Here is a 20,686-nt window from a genome sequence, read left to right on the forward strand (position 1 = left end):
AAAAGGAGTTTACAAAAGTCATCACTGTAAGTGCAGGATAGAAATTCAGAACAGACAATTCTAGTTTCTGTGGAACATTCTTTCCTCTCTTGTTCCCCCAAAGCTGTAAATCCCCGTCCCACACACTCTCCCTCCTCCCTGTGCTGAAATCCAAACCCATCGCACCATCTCCAACATTTCTTTCCTGCACTCCCAGTTTTCCCCCTCCCTCTACTCTGGTTGGGTTCAGTTCTCCACCCGCTGTGTGCAGAGTGAGAATAAAATCAATGAGTCAATGATTGTCTCTCCTGGTCACTGGGACCCTGAAGCCCCGCCCACTCTCTGTTACTGCCCAAGATGGCTGTGCATGCGCCGTGACCCCGCCCTGTCCAAGATGGCGGCCAGTGGCCCCACTGACCCGGGCGGCCGGGCCTGTCACCGCGGAGCAAAGACGGGGCCTGTGGGCTTTTATTCGGGGCCTGAGGCCTAAACCGGGTGTTTAGAAAGCTTCCCAGCCCACCCGCGGGTCCAATTCCTCCCCGAGCCCACAATCTCCTACCGCCTCCCGATACCGTCTCTTCCGCTTCACTCCATCTCACGGATAAGTACTGCGCATGCTCAGAACACTGCCCCGTGCTGCGCCTGTGCACTGGGCTCCTGTGGTCATTGATAGGCACTTTCTGCCACGCGTGGGATGCCGGGTAAAAGCCCCCATTGGTGAACGGACAATTATGGTTTGACATCACAACCCAGATTGGGGCCAGAGGGGCAATACACAAAATAAATAAATAAATTATACAGAAATCTGAGTGCCCGGGTCCTCCTTCATGATGCGAAGTCTGCTAGCCGCCACATTTTCTTTCACACCCCAGGCCCCGCCCATGCTGGTTTAATCGCTAAATCTTTTCCAACTATGTTTTTTAACTCCTGTTCAGGACTGTAATTCTGAGGGAAACTTATGAGGCCTCGTTGATTATGTGTCCTGCTCGTGAGGCTGTAAAAGGGTTTAATAATTTGGCAACAAGTTTCTTATAAAGGTGGAAGGAGGTGTAAAACAACACCAGCGTTGCATCAAAACTCAAAGACAGAGAAGTTCACTTCATCAGCGCCCTGGCACAGGACTCAATATCCACCCCCTCCACCATTGGTGTACTGTGTCCACAGTAAGTACGATCTACAGGGTGACCAAGGTCAGGCCATGTGGAGTCAAGGTCCAGGTAGAAGAATGGGTGGAAAGATGGCGACAAAACAGAAATCAGAGGGTGGAAGTTAAGAGGAACTTCTCGGGCTGGCAGAAAGTGAGAAGTGGTGCCCCACACGGATCTGTGCTGGGACCACTGGTGTTCACTATCATTTGGACTCAGAAACTGGAGGTATGTTGTTGGAATTTACAGATTACACCAAGTGTCTTCACACTGTGCAAACGATCCATTGTGCTGAGTGTGATAGAATGTGAACAGACCTAGCAGCTCAAATCTGGGTACCCATAAGGCACTGAGGGCCATCAGCAGCATTCATCCATCCATAGGGGAGGGCCCCATAGGCACGAGCATTAATCCTCCTCTGGGGAGGGCCCATCGGCCCAAGCATTCTATTCAAGAAAGGAGGGAGAGCAAAAACTGGGAACTACAGGCCAGTAAGCCTGACATCAGTTGTCGGGAAAATGCTGGAATCCATTACTGAGGAAGTGGTAACAGGGCACTTAGGCAGAGTGAACATGGTTTCATGAAAGGGAAATCGTGTTTAACAAATGTATTCGATTTTTTAAGGATGTAACTGGCAGGGTAGATAAAGGCGAACCAGTGGATGTAGTATATTTGGAATTGCAAAAGGCATCGATAAGGTGCCACATAAAAGGTTGCTAAGCAAGTTACGGGCTCATGGGATTGAGGGTAATGTATTAGCTTGGAGAGAGGATTGGTTGACTGACAGAAAACAGAGAGTAGGAATAAACAGGTCAATTTCCGATTGGCAGACTGTAACTCGTGGGGTGCCGCAAGGATGCTTGGGCCTCAGCTATTTACAATCTATATCAATGATTAGATGAAGGGACATGGTGCAATGTATTCAGGTTTGTTGACAATATAAAGCTAGGTGGGAAAGTAAGCTGAGAGGAGGACACAAGCAGCCTGCAAAGGGATGTAGACAGGTTAGGTGAGGGGGCAATAAGACGGCAGATGGAGTATAATGTGGAGAATTGTGAGGTTATTCAGTTTGATAGGAAAAATAGGAAAACGGAATTTTTTTTAATATTGAGGAACTATTAAACGTTGGTGTTCAGAGAGATTTAGGTGTCCTCATACAGGAAACACAGAATGTTAGCATGCAGGTACAGCAAACAATTAGGAAGGCAAATGGCATGTTGGCCTTTACTGCAAGGGGGATGGAGTGTAAGAGTAAGGACGTCTTACTCCAATTGCACAGGGCCTTGGTGAGACCACACCTGGAGTACTGTGCACAGTTTGGCCGCCTTATCTGAGGAAGGACATACTTGCCTTAGAGGCGGTGCAACGAAGGTTCACTAGATTGATTCCTGGGATGAGAAATTGAGTAGGTTGTGCCTATACTCTCTGGCATTTAGAAGAATGAGAGGTGATCTAATTGAAACATACAAGATTCTGAGGGGGATTTACAGGGTAGATGGCGTGAGGTTGTTTCCCCAGACTGGAGAGTCTAGAACTAGGGGGCATAGTCTCAGGATGAGGCGTTGGCCATTTAAGGATGAGGAGAAATTTCTTCACTCAGAGTTCTGAATCTTTGGAATTCTCTACCCCAAATGGCTGTGGATGTTGAGTCATTGAGTATATTCAAGGCTAAAATGGATAGATCTTTGGATTCTAGGGGAATCAAGGAATATAGGGATCGGGTGGGAAAGTGGGGTTGAGGTCGAAGATCAGTCATGATCTTATTGTAAGAAGTCACACAACACCAGGTTATAGTCCAACAGCTTTATTTGAAGTCACAAGCTTTCGGAGTGCTGCTCCTTCATCAGGTGAAGTGGAGAGATGCATAAAGACACAGCTTATATAGTCAGAGAATAATGTCAGATGTTTACAGGTAATCTTTCTAACTGCCATTTATCACACCTCGGCAGAGAGATAATTACAGCAATCACAGGTGTGAATGGTGTCCAAACAGGTCAGTCAGGAAAACATTACATCAAAGAACAATGAGGTGGGGTCACAAGGGGTCAAATGTTGCAGATGCTGGGGTCTGTGTGAAGAACAAAAAAACAGACAAAAAACATTTTTTTTGCTGGAAATCACAGCAGGTCCGGCCGCCTCTGTGTAGAGAGAACAAGCCAACAACGACTCGAGTCTGGATGATTCTACGTCAGGTGGGGTTACATGTAGCGTGACATGAACCCAAGATCCCAGTTCAGGCCGTCCTCATGGGTGCGGAACTTGGCTATCAGTTTCTGCTCGACGATTTTGCATTGTCGTGTGTCTCGAAGGCCACCTTGGAGAATGCTTACCCGAAGATCAGAGGCTGAATGTCCTTGACTGCTGAAGTGTTCCCTGACTGGAAGGGAACACTCCTGCCTGGCGATTGTTGCGTGGTGTCCGTTCATCCGTTGTCGCAGTGTCTGCATGGTCTCGCCGATGTACCATGCTCCGGGGACGTCTCGGCACTCTACACCAGTATCCCCCATGATGACGGCATCGCTGCGACAGCCTCAGTACTCAACACCAACAACAGCCAATCTCCAGACGCCATCCTACAACTCATCTGCTTCATCCTTGACCACAATGTCTTCACCTTCGACAACCAGTTCTTTACCCAAACACACGGAACAGCCATGGGGACCAAATTCGCACCCCAGTACACCAACATCTTCATGCACAAGTTCAAGCAAGACTTCTTCGCTGCACAGGACCTCCAACCAATGCTATACACCAGATACATCGACGACATTTTCTTCCTATGGACCCATGGCGAAGAATCACTGAAAAGACTACACGATAACATCAACAAGTTCCATCTCACCATCAAACTCACCATGGACTACTCCTCAGAATCGGTTCCATTCTTGGACACACGAATCTCCATCAAAGACGGACACCTCAGCACTTCACTCTACCGCAAGCCCATGGACAACCTCACGAAGCTCCACTTCTCCAGCTTCCACCCTAACCATGGTAAAGAAGCCATCCCCTATGGAAAAGCCCTGCGAATACACAGGATCTGCTCAGACGAGGAGGAACGCGATGGACACCTACAGACGCTGAAAGACGCCCTCATAAGAATGGGATATGATGCTTGACTTGTTGATCGACAGTTCCGATGGGCCACAGCGAAAAATCGCATAGACCTCCTCAGAAGACAAACACGGGACACAACCAACAGCGTACCCTTCGTCGTCCAGTACTTCCCCGGAGCAGAGAAACTACGCCATGTTCTTCACAGCCTTCAACATGTCATCGATGATGACGAACAACTCGCTAAGGCCATCCCTAAGCCTCCACTACTCGCCTTCAAACAGCCGCCTAACCTCAAACAGACCATCGTTCGCAGCAAATTACCCAGCTTTCAGGAGAACAGCGACCACGACACCACACAACCCTGCCACAGCAACCTCTGCAAGACATGCCAGATCATCAACACAGATACCATCATCACACGTGAGGACACCATCCACCAGGTACATGGTACATACTCATGTGACTCGGCCAACGTTGTCTACCTCATACGTTGCAGGAAAGGATGCCCCGGAGCATGGTACATCGGCGAGACCATGCAGACACTGCGACAACGGATGAACGGACACCGCGCAACAATCGCCAGGCAGGAGTGTTCCCTCCCAGTCAGGGAACACTTCAGCAGTCAAGGACATTCAGCCTCCGATCTTCGGGTAAGCATTCTCCAAGGTGGCCTTTGAGACACACGACAACGCAAAATCGTCGAGCAGAAACTGATAGCCAAGTTCCGCACCCATGAGGACAGCCTGAACCGGGATCTTGGGTTCATGTCACGCTACATGTAACCCCACCTGATGCAGGGTCATCCAGACTCGAGTCGACATTGGCTTGTTCTCTCTACACAGATGCGGCCGGACCTGCTGTGATTTCCAGCAAAAAAAATGTTTTTTGTCTGTTTTTTTGTTCTTCACACAGACCCCAGCATCTGCAACATTTGACCCCTTGTGACCCCACCTCATTGTTCTTTGATGTAATGTTTTCCTGACTGACCTGTTTGGACACCATTCACACCTTTGATTGCTGTGATTATCTCTCTGCCGAGGTGTGATAAATGGCAGTTAGAAAGATTATCTGTAAACATCTGACATTATTCTCTGACTATATAAGCTGTGTCTTTATGCATCTCTCCACTTCACCTGACGAAGGAGCAGCGCTCCGAAAGCTTGTGACTTCAAATAAAGCTGTTGGACTATAACCTGGTGTTGTGTGATTTCTTACATTTGTCCTCCCCAGTCCAACTCCGGCATCTCCACACCATGATCTTATTGAATGGCGGAGCAGGCTCAAGGGGCCGTATGGCCGACTCCTGCTCCTAATTCTTGTGTTCTTATGTATGTTCTTAAAGCACCCCATGGGCAAGGGCCACATAGCTCTGAGCATTAATCAGCCCCAGGGCCCCGAGGGCCTGAGTATTAATCCACCCCAGGTCCCCGAGGGCCCGAGTATTAATCCACCCCATGGGCAAGGGCCACATAGCTCTGAGCATTAATCCACCCCAGGGCCCCGAGGATTAATCCACCCCAGGTCCCCGAGGGCCCGAGTATTAATCCACCCCAGGGCCCCGAGGGCCCGAGCATTAATCCACCCCAGGGCCCCGAGGGCCCCAGTATTAATCCACCCCTACTGTACATACATAGAATTGACAGCCTAGAAACAGGCCATTTGGCCCACCTGGTCTGTGCCAGTGTTTATACTCTACACGAGCCTCCACCCACTCTAATTACCTCTTCCTACCCTGCCCTCATATCCCTTTATTCCTTTCTCTCATAGATACATCAACCCTGCCCTTAAATGTACCATTGCTAACTGCTTCAGTCACTCAGTGTGGCAGGAGGTTCCACATTCTCACCACACTGTGTGTGAAGAACTTCCTCCGAACTTCTTTATTTGATCTGTTAGTGGCGATCGTATATTGCTGCCCTCTTGTCCTGACTCACCCAGAGGTGGAAACAGTTTCTCCAGATCTACCCTATAAACCCCCTCGTATCAATCAGGACTTCTCTCAGTCTTCTCTTTCCCAGAGAAAAGAGCCCAAACCTGCTCAATCGTGCCCGAGAGTTGCATCCTCTCAATTCAGGTAACGTTCTTGTGAATCTTTTCACCATTTTCTCCAGTGCTTCAATATCCTTTTGTAGAGTGAAGACCAGAACCGCTCACAGTGCTCCAACTGTGGTCTCACCAAGGTTCAATATAAATTGATCATTACCTCCCTGCTCTTGTATTATATTCCTCTAGAAATGGGCCCCAATACTTTCTTTGCACTCTTTATGGCCTGTTCAACTTGTGTTGCTACTTTTATGTGTCTGTAATCACAGATCTCTTTGCACCTTTATTCCATTTAATTCATTCCCTTCTAACAACAACAACAACAACTTGTATTTATATAGCGCATTTAACACAGTAAAACATCCCAAGGCGCTGCACAGGAGTATTTTAAGACAAAATATTTGACACCGAGCCACATACGAATAAATTAGGGCAGGTGACCAAAAGCTTGGTCAAAGAGGTAGATTTTAAGGAGCGTCTTAAAGGAGGAAAGATAGGTAGCGAGGCAGAAAGGTTTAGGTAGGCAATTTCAGAGCTTAGGGCCTAGGCAACAGAAGGCATGACCACCGAAGATTGAGCAATTATAATCAGGGATGCTCACGATGTGGTCTCCTCAACATTGGGGAGACCAAACACAGATTCGGCGACCGCTTTGCGGAACACCTCCGTTCAGTCCGTAAGGGTGACCCTGAGCTTCCGGTTGCCTGTCACTTTAATTCTCCGCTCCACTCCCACTCTGACCTCTCCGTCCTCGGCCTATTACACTGTTCCAATGAAGCTCAACGTAAGCTCGAGGAACAGCACCTCATCTTTCGATTGGGCACTTTACAGCCTTCCGGACTTAACATCGTGTTTAACAATTTCAGACTATAACCTCTGTCCCTATTTTTTTTTTCTCTCTCTCACAAGGCAGCTGTTAACCATCCTGCCATTGCCATTTACACTTCATCTACAGTCATCTTTTGTTTCTTAACTTGTCCCATTACCATCTCCTTTTGCCTCACACCATCATCCCTTTTGTCTTTTCATCTCTCCTGCCTTCCATCCTATCACAGACTCTCCCTTTTGTTCTTTCCTCCCCTCCCCCCTCTTCCAGCCCCTACACTTGCTCAAAAACCTGTTGCATCTCCAACTTTTTCCAGTTCTGACGAAGGGTCATCGACCTGAAACGTTAGCTCTTTCTCTCTCCACAGATGCCGCCTGACCTGCTGAATATTTCCAGCATTTTCTGTTTTTATTTCAGATTTCCAGCATCCGCAGGATTTTGCTTTTATGTCATGGTAAACAACACTAGTCCCCGCAGCACAGATCGCTGCGGGACACCACTTCTCACTTTCTGCCACACTGAGAAATGTTCTTAAACTTCAACCTCTGATTTCTGTTTTGTAGCCATCTTTCCATCTGTTCTGCTACCCAGCCCTTGACTCCACACAGCCTGACCTTGCTCATCTTGTAAACCGTACGTACTGCAGACACACGGCGCCAGTGGTGGAGAGGTTCAATGTTGAGACCTGTGGTAGGGGCGCTGATGAAGTGAATTTCTCTGTCCCCTGTGTTTAGAGGCATTGCCAGTGGTATTTTTAAACTCTTTCCATCTTTTAAAAACTCTTGTTGCCAGCTTATTTAACCTGTTAACAGCCTCTCAGATAGGACACACAGAAAATGAAGCCTCTAGAGTTTCCCTTTGAACAACAGTCATGAATTCGAGTTGAAAACACAGTTAGAAAACATTTAGCGACTAAACCAGGCTGCGAGGAACGGGCCAGAGAAAGATGTTGGTAACAGAAAAGTGGCACCCAGTCAGGTTTCTGTATAATTTCTTGATTGATTTTGTTTATTGCCTCTTCGCCCACAAGCTCGATGGGATGATGTCACCAATTGGAGCTTTCAATGGCGGGATGTATACCCAGAATCCACCGCGGGGCAGAATGTGTCCTATCAATGACTACAGGAGCCCAGTGCGCAGGCGCAGGACAGGGCATGCTCTGAGTATGCGCCGTGCGTGTGGTCTCATTGGTCTGAAGCAGAAGAGACGGTGTCGATGAGGCGGTAGGAGATTGTGGGCTCGGGGAGAAATTGGACCCGTGGTTGGGCTGGAAAGCTTCATAAACACCCGGTGCAGGCCTCAGGCCCCGAATAAGAGCCCACAGGCCCCGTGTTTGCCCTGCGGTGACAGGCCCGGCCGCCCGGGTCAGCGGGGTCACTGGCCGCCATCTTGGACAGGGCGGGATCACGGCGCATGCGCGGTTAACTTGGGCAGGAACAGAGAGTGGGCGGTGCTTCAGGGTCCCAGTGACCGGGAGAGACAATGATTGACTCATTTATTTTATTCTCACTCTGCATACAGCAGGTGTCTCACGATTTTCATAAAGGATTTCAGACATCAGTGTGACTGGAAAAGCACCGAGACACACACACCCGAGTGAGAGTGTTCCAGTGCACTGACTGTGGAAAGAGCTTCAACCAGTTACACAGCCTGAAAAAACATTGCACCGTTCACAGCGAGGAGAAACCGTACACGTGTTTTGTGTGTGGATGAGGCTTCAACTGATCATTCAACCTGGAGAGACACAAGGACACCCTCACCATGGAGAAACCCTGGAAATGTGGGGACTGCGGGAAGGGATTCAGGTGCCCATCCGAGCTGGAAACTCATCGACGCAGTCACACTGGGGAGAGGCCGTTCACCTGCTCCGTGTGTGCGAAGGGATTCACTAAACCTTCTGACACACCAGCGTATTCACACTGGGGAGAGACCGTTCACCTGCTCCATGTGTCGGAAGGGATTCACTCATTCTACCACCCTGCGGATACATCAACTTGTTCACTCTGACAAGAGACCTTTTAAATGTTCTAAGTGTGAATTGAGCTTTAAAAGTGCAAGTGGTCTGCTGAGACACCAACGCACTCACACCGGGGAGAGGCCATTCACCTGCTCCGAGTGTGGGAAGGGATTCACTAATTCATCCCACCTGCTGATACACCAGCGAGTTCACACTGATGAGAGACCTTATCAATGCCCGGACTGTGGGAAGTGCTACAAAAGTTCCGGGGAACTGATGTGCCATCAACGTGCTCACACTGACGAGAGGCCGTTCAGGTGCTCTCACTGTGGGACTGGGTTCAGGCGATCATCTGAACTCACTGTACACCAGCGCACACACACTGGGGAGAGGCCGTTCACCTGCTCCGTGTGTGGGAAGGGTTTCACTCAGTCAGGCCACCTCACTTCACACCAACTTGTTCACACCAGTAACAGACCTTTTCAATGTTCTAACTGTGAGAAGAGCTTTAAAAGGAGAAATGATCTGCTGAAGCACCAGCGAGTTCACAAGTGACTGCAGGGGTTGGATTCTGCTGTTATTGCTGCTGTTAATCACATCCAGAACTGAACCATATTCATTCTGACAGTTGGGGTGTGTTTCTGCTGACATTAATAACCCCTGTAACTGGGCTGAAGTTTAATATTCTGGATATTTGTCAAATAAATCAGCTTTGTTTTAAACACCTTGTTGTGGATTTCTCATCTCTCTTCACTGACAGCAAAGTCCCCGTGTGGGTTAATCTTGAGGCCTGTAAGAAATGTGTCTCAGCCGCTCCATGGTTCAGAGCTCCTAGGCACGGAATAGAAGGCTCCTTTACAACTTTGTTTAAAGTCAGGAAGAACAACGGTGAATGCTGGAAACGTGCTGTCAAATCAGAGATTGGTGTCAAACTGCGATCAGTTCCTGACTGAAAGTGAAACGGCAGGTTTAAGTTTCCAGTCTAAAAATGACTGCAGTAATTATTCTATGTAGATTTAACGTGTTTGTCTGACAGTCCTGAGTCTACCATTTTAAGGCAGACATTAACCCATTTAAAATAAACTCGTTTAAAATAAATTGGTTAAAGTCTGCTTTAAAATAGCAGAGGGAGGAGTTCACAGGAGCCTGTTAACTGCTGGTACAATTATACAACAGACATTTGATCTCCAGATAAAGAAGGACCTGCAGCGTGTTTCCAGGAATTCCGTGTGTTATTGATGTGTGTGTGTTAGTCACCAGGATAACTAAAAATACACATGGAACATTCACGGGGGTGCGATCCCGACAGTTACTCTGGGATCACTCCCGCTGTGGAACTCCACCACTGACCCTGTTGAAGGTTGTAGGCTCAGGGAGTGGGGCCTCCAGGAGTGGACGGTAAGAAAGCTGGGTTTTAGTATCCTGAGAAATATATGGCGAGAACCAGAGGAATCCTTATGAAGGAACCGTCTGGGGTTTTACCTGCCAGCGTAGGTCTTGGGGTGAATGATGCCTGACTCCCCAAACTGTCTTTCATTGAATCCAGTTTGGATCAAGATGAATTCAGTTTACAGGAGAATAGGGGCAAATATCACCCAGAATTGAGGGAGTCAAAAGCAGCCATTAGAGAAGCTCAGAGATCTTTGGAAAAGAAGATGCTGCACAATTGTGGTAATAATTGCAAAAGCTTTTCCAGCTATGTCAGGAGTCAGAAGACCATTAAAGTTGGTTTAAGGCCACTGAAAGACAGTTCAGGGCAGATTGGAACAGATTCCCAGGCTGTGACAGAGCTGTTGAATGACTATTTCACATGTGTCTACAGTCCTGTGGGTGATGCTCAGATTCCAGCTGTGGGATGTGCTGTCGACCATAACATCATTAATATTAAAATAGAAAGGGATTGTCACCTTGGATAAAATGGGGAATCTGAAATTAGATGGCACTCCAGGTCCAGATGATATCCACCCAAGGGTGTTTAAAGAGGTGGGACGGTGCTCTGTGAGCCCCTTACCTGTATCATCAACAGCTCCATAGAGTCAGGGATTGTTCCCTGAGATTGGAAGGCAGCTCACCTCATTCCCATTTTCCAAATCGGGGACAGATCAGAGCTGGGGAACGACAGGCCCATCACTGTGACCTCGATCACAGGGAAGATGCTTGAAGGGATCCTGAGAGATGCTGTTTGATGTATCCGGAAAGTGGACCTGGTGATATGCCAAGTCGACACTTAACCCTTTCCCCTGCAGAGCGGACTAAGTGATATACAAAGTCAACGCTCACTATGTACGGATGACAGACTTCGATTGGAGGTTCAAAACGGTCTTTATTCACAGGCCTGGGGGAAACCTTCTGAGACCCTTTTCAGATCCGACTCCACCGAAAGTTTAGTGAGTTACATTTTTATACATAATCTTATCAGTCACATCCTGCCCTAGGGGCGGGTACAAATCTATCAATCATAGTCTCTAGTATTCCATTATATCCATTGCTTCTACCGCGTGACATTTTTATGCTTCTCCCCATATCCCGCAGTTAATCATGTTTTTTGCTTGTTTGACTTATTCCAACTCCTCTATCACCGTGGCCTTCTTCCTATCTACTCTTGCAGCCTGGAGCCACAGTCGTCCATTGTCTCTGCCAGATGGTCCGGCTCAGTAACATGCTTTCACAAGATAACAGTTCTTGTTCAATCGGCCTACTGGTCCGAACTATCTCTGCAAAGCACAGATTCTACCTTGTAACCTGGTCATGTTACTTCTGCAAGGCAAGCATATTTGTAATTAGTTCCACCAGACTTTGATGTAAGCCATTTTGTCTTTTAGACAACCATGTTGTAGCTTCACAAACAAGCGAAGGCCGCCTTGTTACTCAATTCTTATGTATGTTATCTTGTACGTGTGTTGCCCTGTCTGGTTGAATAGGCATCCTCCCCAATCTTCCCACAAGCTGCAGTTGGCTTCGCAGTTTAATTTCCCATCACCTCAAGCTTAGCTGGATAAATACAATAAATACAGACCTATATACCGTTTAACTCAGGGTATGAATTAATTCACTACCCCCACCCTGTACATTGGTGCTACATTATACATATTCTAACATAAACTAAAGTATAATATTAATTTGTTTACTGCGGTCCCCCCTTATGCCCCATTGATCACCTTGACCCAATATGGCCATTATGCTACAGTTTAAGATTGTTTGCTATGAGTTCCCGTCGCCCTGGTGGTACCAGCCCAGGGTGTCTAGTCCTCATACTTCCACAATCCTAAACATAGTTTTCATAATCATTCTTCTCACGCCCTACCCCTTGTTTGTTAGTGGTTAGCAACAGTCTTTCTTTCTCTCCTTCCTTCTTTATTTGTTTGGTTACGGCTTGTGCAAGGTTTTGGTTCTTCTGCCACTGGCAATATCCACAAAGTAGTAACAAAAGGATCATTAATACGGCGCCTTGCACAACTACCAACACGTGTGATATGATCCTTATCCAGGGGAGTATATCGACATTTAGCCCCCAGTTCCAGATCTTGCTATACCAAGGCCATTCCCTTAGGTCATTTTCAATCTTGCTTAGTTGCTTTTTCAGATCACCCTCTATTTTATGATAATGTTTTAAGATCTCCCTCATTTCTTGCTGTAGTTTCTTCCACTTCTCTTGTTCCCATAATTTAGGAATTGCCTTTGGTTCTGGTATAACATAAGTTTCAATTATCCCGTTAAGCTCGGTATTGTTGAGGGAAAAGCTTTTCTCTTCCTGTGGTCTTGGTGGGTGTATATATTGGTGTCCTATCTGTGTAGGTATCTTTGGATCAAAACAAAAGTTTGGTTGGGGAATGGGACAAGTCAGATCTTGATATTCATATTTCTGTTCAGTTGTGGTGACACAAAATGTCCCGTTGTCCCCTGGTGCTACCCTTGTCCGGTGCATCCCCTTTGAATGTACCTCAAGGGTGCAATTGGGGGATTTTGTAAATCCACACTCGACTGTGTCTCCCTCGGTGGGGGGGGGGGTGTGTTCACATCCATGCCTTTCCCTTGTGGTGGCACCCGTCCATTACCACCCCCCTTAAGGTTCCATTCTTCTGGTTATTATCTTAATCCCTTTCCCAAAGCGCCTTGGTGGGGACATCATGATATTTAACCCAGCTCTCCCTTTGTACCTCTCCTATATTAATCACGTTGTATAGGGGCTGTCCCTCTTCTGGGAGTTGTGGGATGGCCAGTAAAAAGCCAATCACCTTAGTCCATGGGGTCAGACAATCGCCTGCCCGGTATACTTGTCCCATTTTACACCCCTTACATAGGCTTTTATTTGTGTCAATCCAAGGTTCCAGATCCTCATTAGTAATCCAATCAGGGATCTGTCCATTATTTATTTGCTTCATGTTATGCTGAGCATTCGACAGTAGCCATGAGCATACATGGCACATACTAATTCCTTATGGGTTTGGCGAGAAGCATTGTTAAGTCGATCAATAATTGTATTGATTGTTTCTGCATGGGGGGCTACTATCTCTTCCACCCCCAACAATTGTATTATCGTTTGTTTTCCTGCCAGTGCCAATTGCTGGCTATTTCCAGTGGCTTGTTTTAGTAACTTCTCTATCTTTGCTTGTAGTTCTTCTACTCCTTCATTTACCCTTCTATGTCCAGGTTATTAACTGTTGCTAACCCGGCCACATACCCTGCTCCGGCCATTTCCAATACTCCCCATTTCTTACATCTCTGTAAGATAGATTTTCCCTGTGGACCCTCTAATTGTTTTACCCACAGGGAGTCCCATAATTGTTTTGTATGATTGTTACACATCGCGGGCATCTCAAAAGTACTCCTATTAATGGCGAGCTCACGAACTCTGTGTTACACTAAAATACACCTCATCTTGTGTTTGTCTTGTTATTAAACCCCCTCGTGCTCCTTTCTCCATTGACGGGCACGTTAGTGGGTTGTGGATGGTGGCGGGATGGTTGTTGTACTTGTTATGTCTTCCACACAGAAGGTGCCGTTTAAACACACGCCCAGCAGTCAGGCAGAGATCCAACTTCGCTGGGAAGGCTGTGGAGAGCCGGGCTTGGTTCCCCAGCCACAACGAGCAGTAAGAGACCGACGACAGGTCCAGAGCAGACCCTTCCCGAGCAGCGGCAGCTGGAGCCGACCGATGGCAGAGAGAGGGAGCCGGGCAGCATCGACGGGGTAAGAAAGAGGGTGAAGAGAGCAGGGCTCAGCCGGGGGTTGATCACCGAGCGGCGTCGAGGAAAAATACTGCAAACCGGAGAGAGAGAGGGTAAGAAACAGCCGGGTTCTAGACTGAGCGGCGTCGACAAATATCAAGAGAAGAACGCGCAGAGCACAGCCAGGGATCACGGCTGATCAGGGTCCGCGGGCGATGCAAGGGGAGACGCCATTGAGCCGCGGAGAAGCAGGGAGAGCGCGGGAGGCACCATTGAGCCGCGGAGAAGAAGGAAAGCGCGGGAGACGCCATTTTGTGCCAGCGGAGAAGGAGGGGAAGCACGGAAGGTGGCATTGGTGATAGTTAACGCACAACCAAGGATGCCGTATCTCTATGTGGCAGTATCTCTATGTTCGACAATGAAGTCGAAGATTGGGTGACATATGTGGAACGTATTGAGGTGTACTGCAGGGCGAATGAAGTGCCAGATGCTAATAAAGCACTGGTTCTGTTAAATTCCATGGGTGCAAAAACTTATGGGTTACTGCGAAATCTAATAACCCCAGAGAAGACAGTAAACAAGAATTTTGAAAGCATAGTAGAAATCCTACAGGACCACTTAAACCCCACACCGCTGCTGATAGCAGAACGATTTAAGTTCCATAAAAGGAACCAACACAAAAACGAAAGCAATGCTGAGTACCTAACGGAACTGCGCAAGCTATCGAAATACTGCCAGTTTGGAGCGGGACTAGCAGACACGTTAAGGGACAAGTTTGTGTGTGGGCTTCAAAGTGAAGGAACCCAGAAACGGCTTCTATCAGAAAAGGACCTTACGCTGGACAAAGCTTTCAGTATGGCAGTATCACACGAAGCATCCGCAAGGGGCGCTGCAGAGATACAACGGAGACTGCAAGAATATGGCACCAACGAAATGACCTATGGAACAGGGAAGTGCTATCGCTGCGACAGAACAACACATGACCAGAAAGATTGTTGGTTCAAGGACCAAGTGTGCAGACAGTGTGGGAAAGCAAGACACATAGCAAGAGTCTGCAGGTCTGGGAAGAAAACCAACAGTAAGAAATCTCCACAGGAGAAGTACAAAAAGGTACACCAGGTGATGGACAGTGGTTCAGATGAACAGAAAAGTGACACAGACTCCGGAAGCAAGGAGCTGGGTTGTCTGAAACTACATAATGTAACCGAAATGGAGGATCACCAGACTATCTGGGTTACACTCAAGATAGACGGAGTCCAAGTGGAAATGGAATTGGACACAGGGTCAGCTCTAACAGTCATAAATCAAAGAGACTACAAGCGGCTATTTTCACACATACCCTTGAAAGCTACAGAGATTGTCTTGAAGACGTATATGGGGCAAAAAGTCTACCCCAAAGGAAAAATAAGGGTGAAAGTGACATATAAAGGTCAGGAAATACCTAAAATGGATATATATGTATTGCCAAATGGAGGACCACCACTGCTAGGACGTGAATGGATCCAGAAGATACATTTAGATTGGCATTCCATACAGGCACTGAAGGTGGAGGCCAAAAAGGATGACGATGTCACACCTGGACGACTGTCAAAAATGCTAACTGATGCAAAAGAAGTGTTCCAGGAGGGACTAGGAACACTAAAAGGAATAACAGCAACAATTAAAATAGAGGATAATGCAAGCCCAAAGTTTCTGAAGGCCAGACCAGTGCCTTATGCGATCAGACCAGCGGTTGAAGCAGAGCTGGAAGGGTTGGAACATTCAGGAGTATTATCCAAAGTGGACTGGAGCGAGTGGGCTACACCCATCATTCCTGTAATGAAGAGGCCGTTGAGTAATACGCCTGGGGAACCAAAGAAGGTCCGCATCTGTGGGGATTTTAAGGTGACAGTGAACCCAGTCCTTCACACGGTGCAATATCCGCTTCCACGAATTGAGGATATTTTCGCCTCACTATCTGGTGGTAAACGCTTCACCAAAATTGATCTAGCCTAGGCGTACTTGCAAATGGAGGTAGAAGAAGCTTCGAAACATTACCTTACGATCAACACCCATAAAGGTCTCTATCAATACAACCGGCTGGTGTTTGGAGTAGCCTGGGCTCCGGCTATCTGGCAAAGGGCGATGGATCAGGTCCTGCAAGGGATTCCAGGGACCCAGTGTTATTTGGACGACATCTTGGTCACGGGCGAAAATGATGGTGATCACCTCGCTAATTTGGAGAAGGTGCTCGCCAGATTAAAGGAATATGGGCTACGAGCTAATCGCCACAAGTGCGAGTTTTTCCAGAAACAGATCTCGTATTGCGGTCACGTCATCGATGAAGAGGGGTTACATAAGTCCCCTGAAAAGATAGAGGCAGTAGTCAAGGCTCCAGCACCGGAAAATGTGTCACAACTGAGGTCCTTCCTCGGGCTGGTAAACTATTACCACAAGTTCTTACCAAATTTGTCTACGGTATTACACCCGCTGAGCACCCTACTGCAAACAGGGGTACCATGGAAGTGGGATGACGAACGTAGATGAGCTTTCCAGAAGTGTAAAGAATTGATCACTTCAAAAGAGGTGTTGGCCCATTTCAACCCAGCACTACCAATTCGTTTGGCATGTGATGCATCACCCTACGGCATTGGAGCGGTGCTGTCGCACAAATTCCCAGGCGGGTTGGAGAGGCCAGTAGCCTTTGCGTCTCGGTCACTAACCTCAGCCGAGCGCAACTACACCCAGATTGACAGGGAGGCCCTCAGCCTAGTATGGGGAGTAAAAAAATTCAACCACTATCTGCACGGACAGAAGTTCACCTTGCTGACTGACCACCAACCACTTGTCTCCATCTTTAATCCTAAGAAGGGTGTGCCAGTAATGACTGCACAGCGGTTACAAAGATGGTCCCTGTTTCTAGGGGTGAATCAATATGAAATAGAATATAAAGGCACGAGACAGCATGGGAATGCTGATGGGCTATCGCGCCTGCCACTGACTACTGTGGAGGAAGCACCAGCAGTGGACCCTATCGAGATATTTTATTCGTCAATAATTGAACGATTGCCAGTAACAAACGTGGATATAGAGAAGGAGACCCGCAATGATCCAACGCTGTCACGGGTATATGAATTGACGGTGAGGGGATGGCCAACACATGGTGACTCACTGTTGCCAGCATTCTCATCCAGAAGAGAACAGCTGTCAGTATGCCAGGGGACAGTGATGTGTGGATCCAGAGTGGTGATTCCACCCAAGTTAAGGGAGAGAGTGCTAAATGAGCTACATGAAGGTCATCTGGGGGGAGTGAAAATGAAAAACCTAGCTAGGGCTTATGTGTGGTGGCCAGGAATCAATCAACAAATCGAAGACCCAACTAAGAGCTGCTTAGGATGCCAGAAGGTCCAAAATGCACCACCACATGCCCCCCTACACCCATGGGAGTGGCCCTCCTCTCCATGGCAACGGGTGCACATTGATTTCGCTGGTCCATTCATGGACTCAATGTTCTTAATAGCAGTGGATGCTCATTCAAAGTGGCCTGTGGTGATTAAGATGTCTTCAACCACTACAGAGAAACGATTGCAGTCCTATGGACCATATTTGCCAGAAACGGGTTGCCAGAGCAGATCTGCTCTGATAATGGACCACAGTTTGTGTCCGACGAGTTCCAAAAATTCATGAAAAGGAATGGGGTAAGGCATTACACATCCGCCCCGTATCATCCAGCCACCAATGGATTGGCTGAGAGGTTCGTACAAACCTTAAAGAAGGCGATAAAGGCCATGTGTGATGAGGAAATTCCACTACAGCATAAGATGGACAATTTCTTATTAGCCTACCGAAACGCGACACATGCAGTTACCAACCAGACCCCGGCCATGATGTTCTTTAACCGAAGGTTGAGATCTCGTCTGGACTTGCTCGGACCAAATGTGCGAAGAAATGTTGAGGACAACCAATTCCAGCACATCAACGAGAAGCCGACAAGGAGCTTCAATGTAGGGCAACCAGTCTTGGATTGGGACTATCGAACAGAGAAGTGGCAACCCGGAACAATATGTACAAGGCAGGGGCCATTAATGTACACAGTGGATGTCGGGGAGAACATTGTGAGATGCCACGTCGATCAGATCTTAGCATCACAGGAATGCGTCAACCCCATGTCTCGAGTACCTGGGGATGAACCCGACATACCGGTAGTATCTACTTCAGACCCAGTAGCAGTGGAACCCGATGAACTACCCGATGAAAAGGGGTCAGAATCGCCTCTGCACCAAGAAGAAGAACCTCCGGAAAGGCGCTATCCCGAAAGGGTCAGGAAGCAACCCCAAAGACTGAATCTATAAATGGACTTTTGTTATTGAATGTACATGTAAAAATGTAATTGTTATTTGAATATTAAGGGGGTATTATTAATCTAAAAAGGGAGGAATTGTAGTGTATGTGCTTTAAGTCAGAACTACTTTTACAGCTGCTGTATACTTTAGTACCAGCAGTGGCATAGTGGTTAGCATTGTTGCCTCACAGCGCCAGGGATCCGGGTTCGAATCTGGCCTCAGGTGACTGTCTGTGTGGAGTTTGCACATTCTCCCCATGTTTGCGTGGGTTTCCTCCGGGTGCTCCGATTTCCTCCCACAGTCCAAAGATGTGCGGGTTAGGTTGATTGGCTGTGATAAATTGACCCTTAGTGTTAGGGGGATTAAATACGTGGGGTTACGGGGATAGAGTGGGATATGTGTTGGTGTAGGGGTTACGGGGATCGGGTGGGATATGTGTCGGTGCAGGCTCGATGGGCCAAATGGCCTCTATCTGCACTGTGGGGTTTCTGTGATTCTGTGATTCTGTGACCACACCGGTATATAAGCTGTGCGCATGCCTCTGTACCCCAGTCTAGAGATTACCCTCCTCCAGTAAAGACCTGTTATTTGTTAATTTACAGCATCCGTGTAATTATTTATCCACCGAACCACGGATCTAACACCCCCTTCTACTCCAGGCTGCCATATAAGCATGTATACTATGCCAAAAGCATAGCAGCTATCGGTATAGATATACACCCGTTTTCCTTCTGCCAATTTTAAAGCCTCTGTCAATGCCGTTAACTCAGCAGCTTGAGCTGAACTACCCCCTGGTAATCTTCCTTCCCTCTGGACGGTGCCGTCTCCCGTCACCACAGCCCAACCTGTGCTGAACTACCTCCGGGTAATCTTCCTTCCCTCTGGACGGTGCCGTCTCCCGTCACCACGGCCCAACCTGTGCTGAACTACCCCCGGGTAATCTTCCTTCCCTCTGGACGGTGCCTTCTCCCGTCACCACGGCCCAACCTGTGCTGAACTACCCCCTGGTAATCTTCCTTCCCTCTGGACGGTGCCTTCTCCCGTTACCACGGCCCAACCTGTGCTGAACTACCCCCGGGTAATCTTCCTTCCCTCTGGACGGTGCCGTCTCCCATCACCACGGCCCAACCTGTGCTGAACTACCCCCGGGTAATCTTCCTTCCCTCTGGACGGTGCCTTCTCCCGTCACCACAGCCCAACCTGTGCTGAACTACCCCCGGGTAATCTTCCTTCCCTCTGGACGGTGCCGTCTCCCGTCACCACGGCCCAACCTGTGCTGAACTACCCCCGGGTAATCTTCCTTCCCTCTGGACGGTGCCTTCTCCCGTCACCACGGCCCAACCTGTGCTGAACTACCCCCGGGTAATCTTCCTTCCCTCTGGATGGTGCCGTCTCCCGTCACCACAGCCCAACCTGTGCTGAACTACCCCCGGGTAATGTTCCTTCCCTCTGGACGGTGCCATCTCCCGTCACCACGGCCCAACCTGTGCTGAACTACCCCCGGGTAATCTTCATTCCCTCTGGACAGTGCTGTCTCCCATCACCACAGCCCAACCTGTACTGAACTACCCCCGGGTAATCTTCCTTCCCTCTGGACGGTGCCTTCTCCCGTTACCACGGCCCAACCTGTGCTGAACTACCCCCGGGTAATCTTCCTTCCCTCTGGACGGTGCCGTCTCCCGTCACCACGGCCCAACCTGTGCTGAACTACCCCCGGGTAATCTTCCTTCCCTCTGGACAGTGCCGTCTCCCGTCACCACGGCCCAACCTGTGCTGAACTACCCCCTGGTAATCTTCCTTCCCTCTGGACGGTGCCTTCTCCCGTCACCACAACCCAACCTGTGCTGAACTACCCCCGGGTAATGTTCCTTCCTTCTGGACGGTGCCGTCTCCCGTCACCACGGCCCAACCTGTGCTGAACTACCCCCTGGTAATCTTCCTTCCCTCTGGACGGTGCCGTCTCCCATCACCACAGCCCAACCTGTGCTGAACTACCCCCGGGTAATCTTCCTTCCCTCTGGACGGTGCCTTCTCCCGTCACCACGGCCCAACCTGTGCTGAACTACCCCCGGGTAATCTTCCTTCCCTCTGGATGGTGCCGTCTCCCATCACCACAGCCCAACCTGTGCTGAACTACCCCCGGGTAATCTTCCTTCCCTCTGGACGGTGCCGTCTCCCATCACCACAGC

The 20,686-nt window shown here is 48.5% G+C and overlaps 1 protein-coding gene across 1 annotated transcript; it reads left to right on the forward strand.

The window, feature by feature from the left end:
* The first annotated feature begins 373 nt into the window (after positions 1-373).
* On the forward strand, positions 374-9,672 carry LOC147119078 (uncharacterized). Its single transcript, XM_085984026.1, has 2 exons — positions 374-439; positions 8,960-9,672. The coding sequence occupies exons 1-2, from the start codon at positions 374-376 to the stop codon at positions 9,560-9,562; spliced, it is 669 nt and encodes a 222-aa protein (XP_085840152.1). The 3' UTR covers positions 9,563-9,672.
* Positions 9,673-20,686: the final 11,014 nt, after the last annotated feature.

This window comes from Somniosus microcephalus, chromosome 4, assembly GCF_052327205.1.
Source record: "Somniosus microcephalus isolate GS21.2 chromosome 4, FLI_Smic_1.0, whole genome shotgun sequence".
Lineage (NCBI taxonomy): Eukaryota > Metazoa > Chordata > Chondrichthyes > Squaliformes > Somniosidae > Somniosus > Somniosus microcephalus.

What these genes read in the sequence shown, in the direction of transcription:
- LOC147119078 (XM_085984026.1), top strand. Translation starts at nt 374, where the DNA reads ATGGCGGCCAGTGGCCCCACTGACCCGGGCGGCCGGGCCTGTCACCGC. An exon ending in GCGGAGCAAAGACGGGGCCT is followed by an intron (nt 440 to 8,959) that starts GTGGGCTTTTAT and finishes CTGACACACCAG; the next exon opens with CGTATTCACACTGGGGAGAG.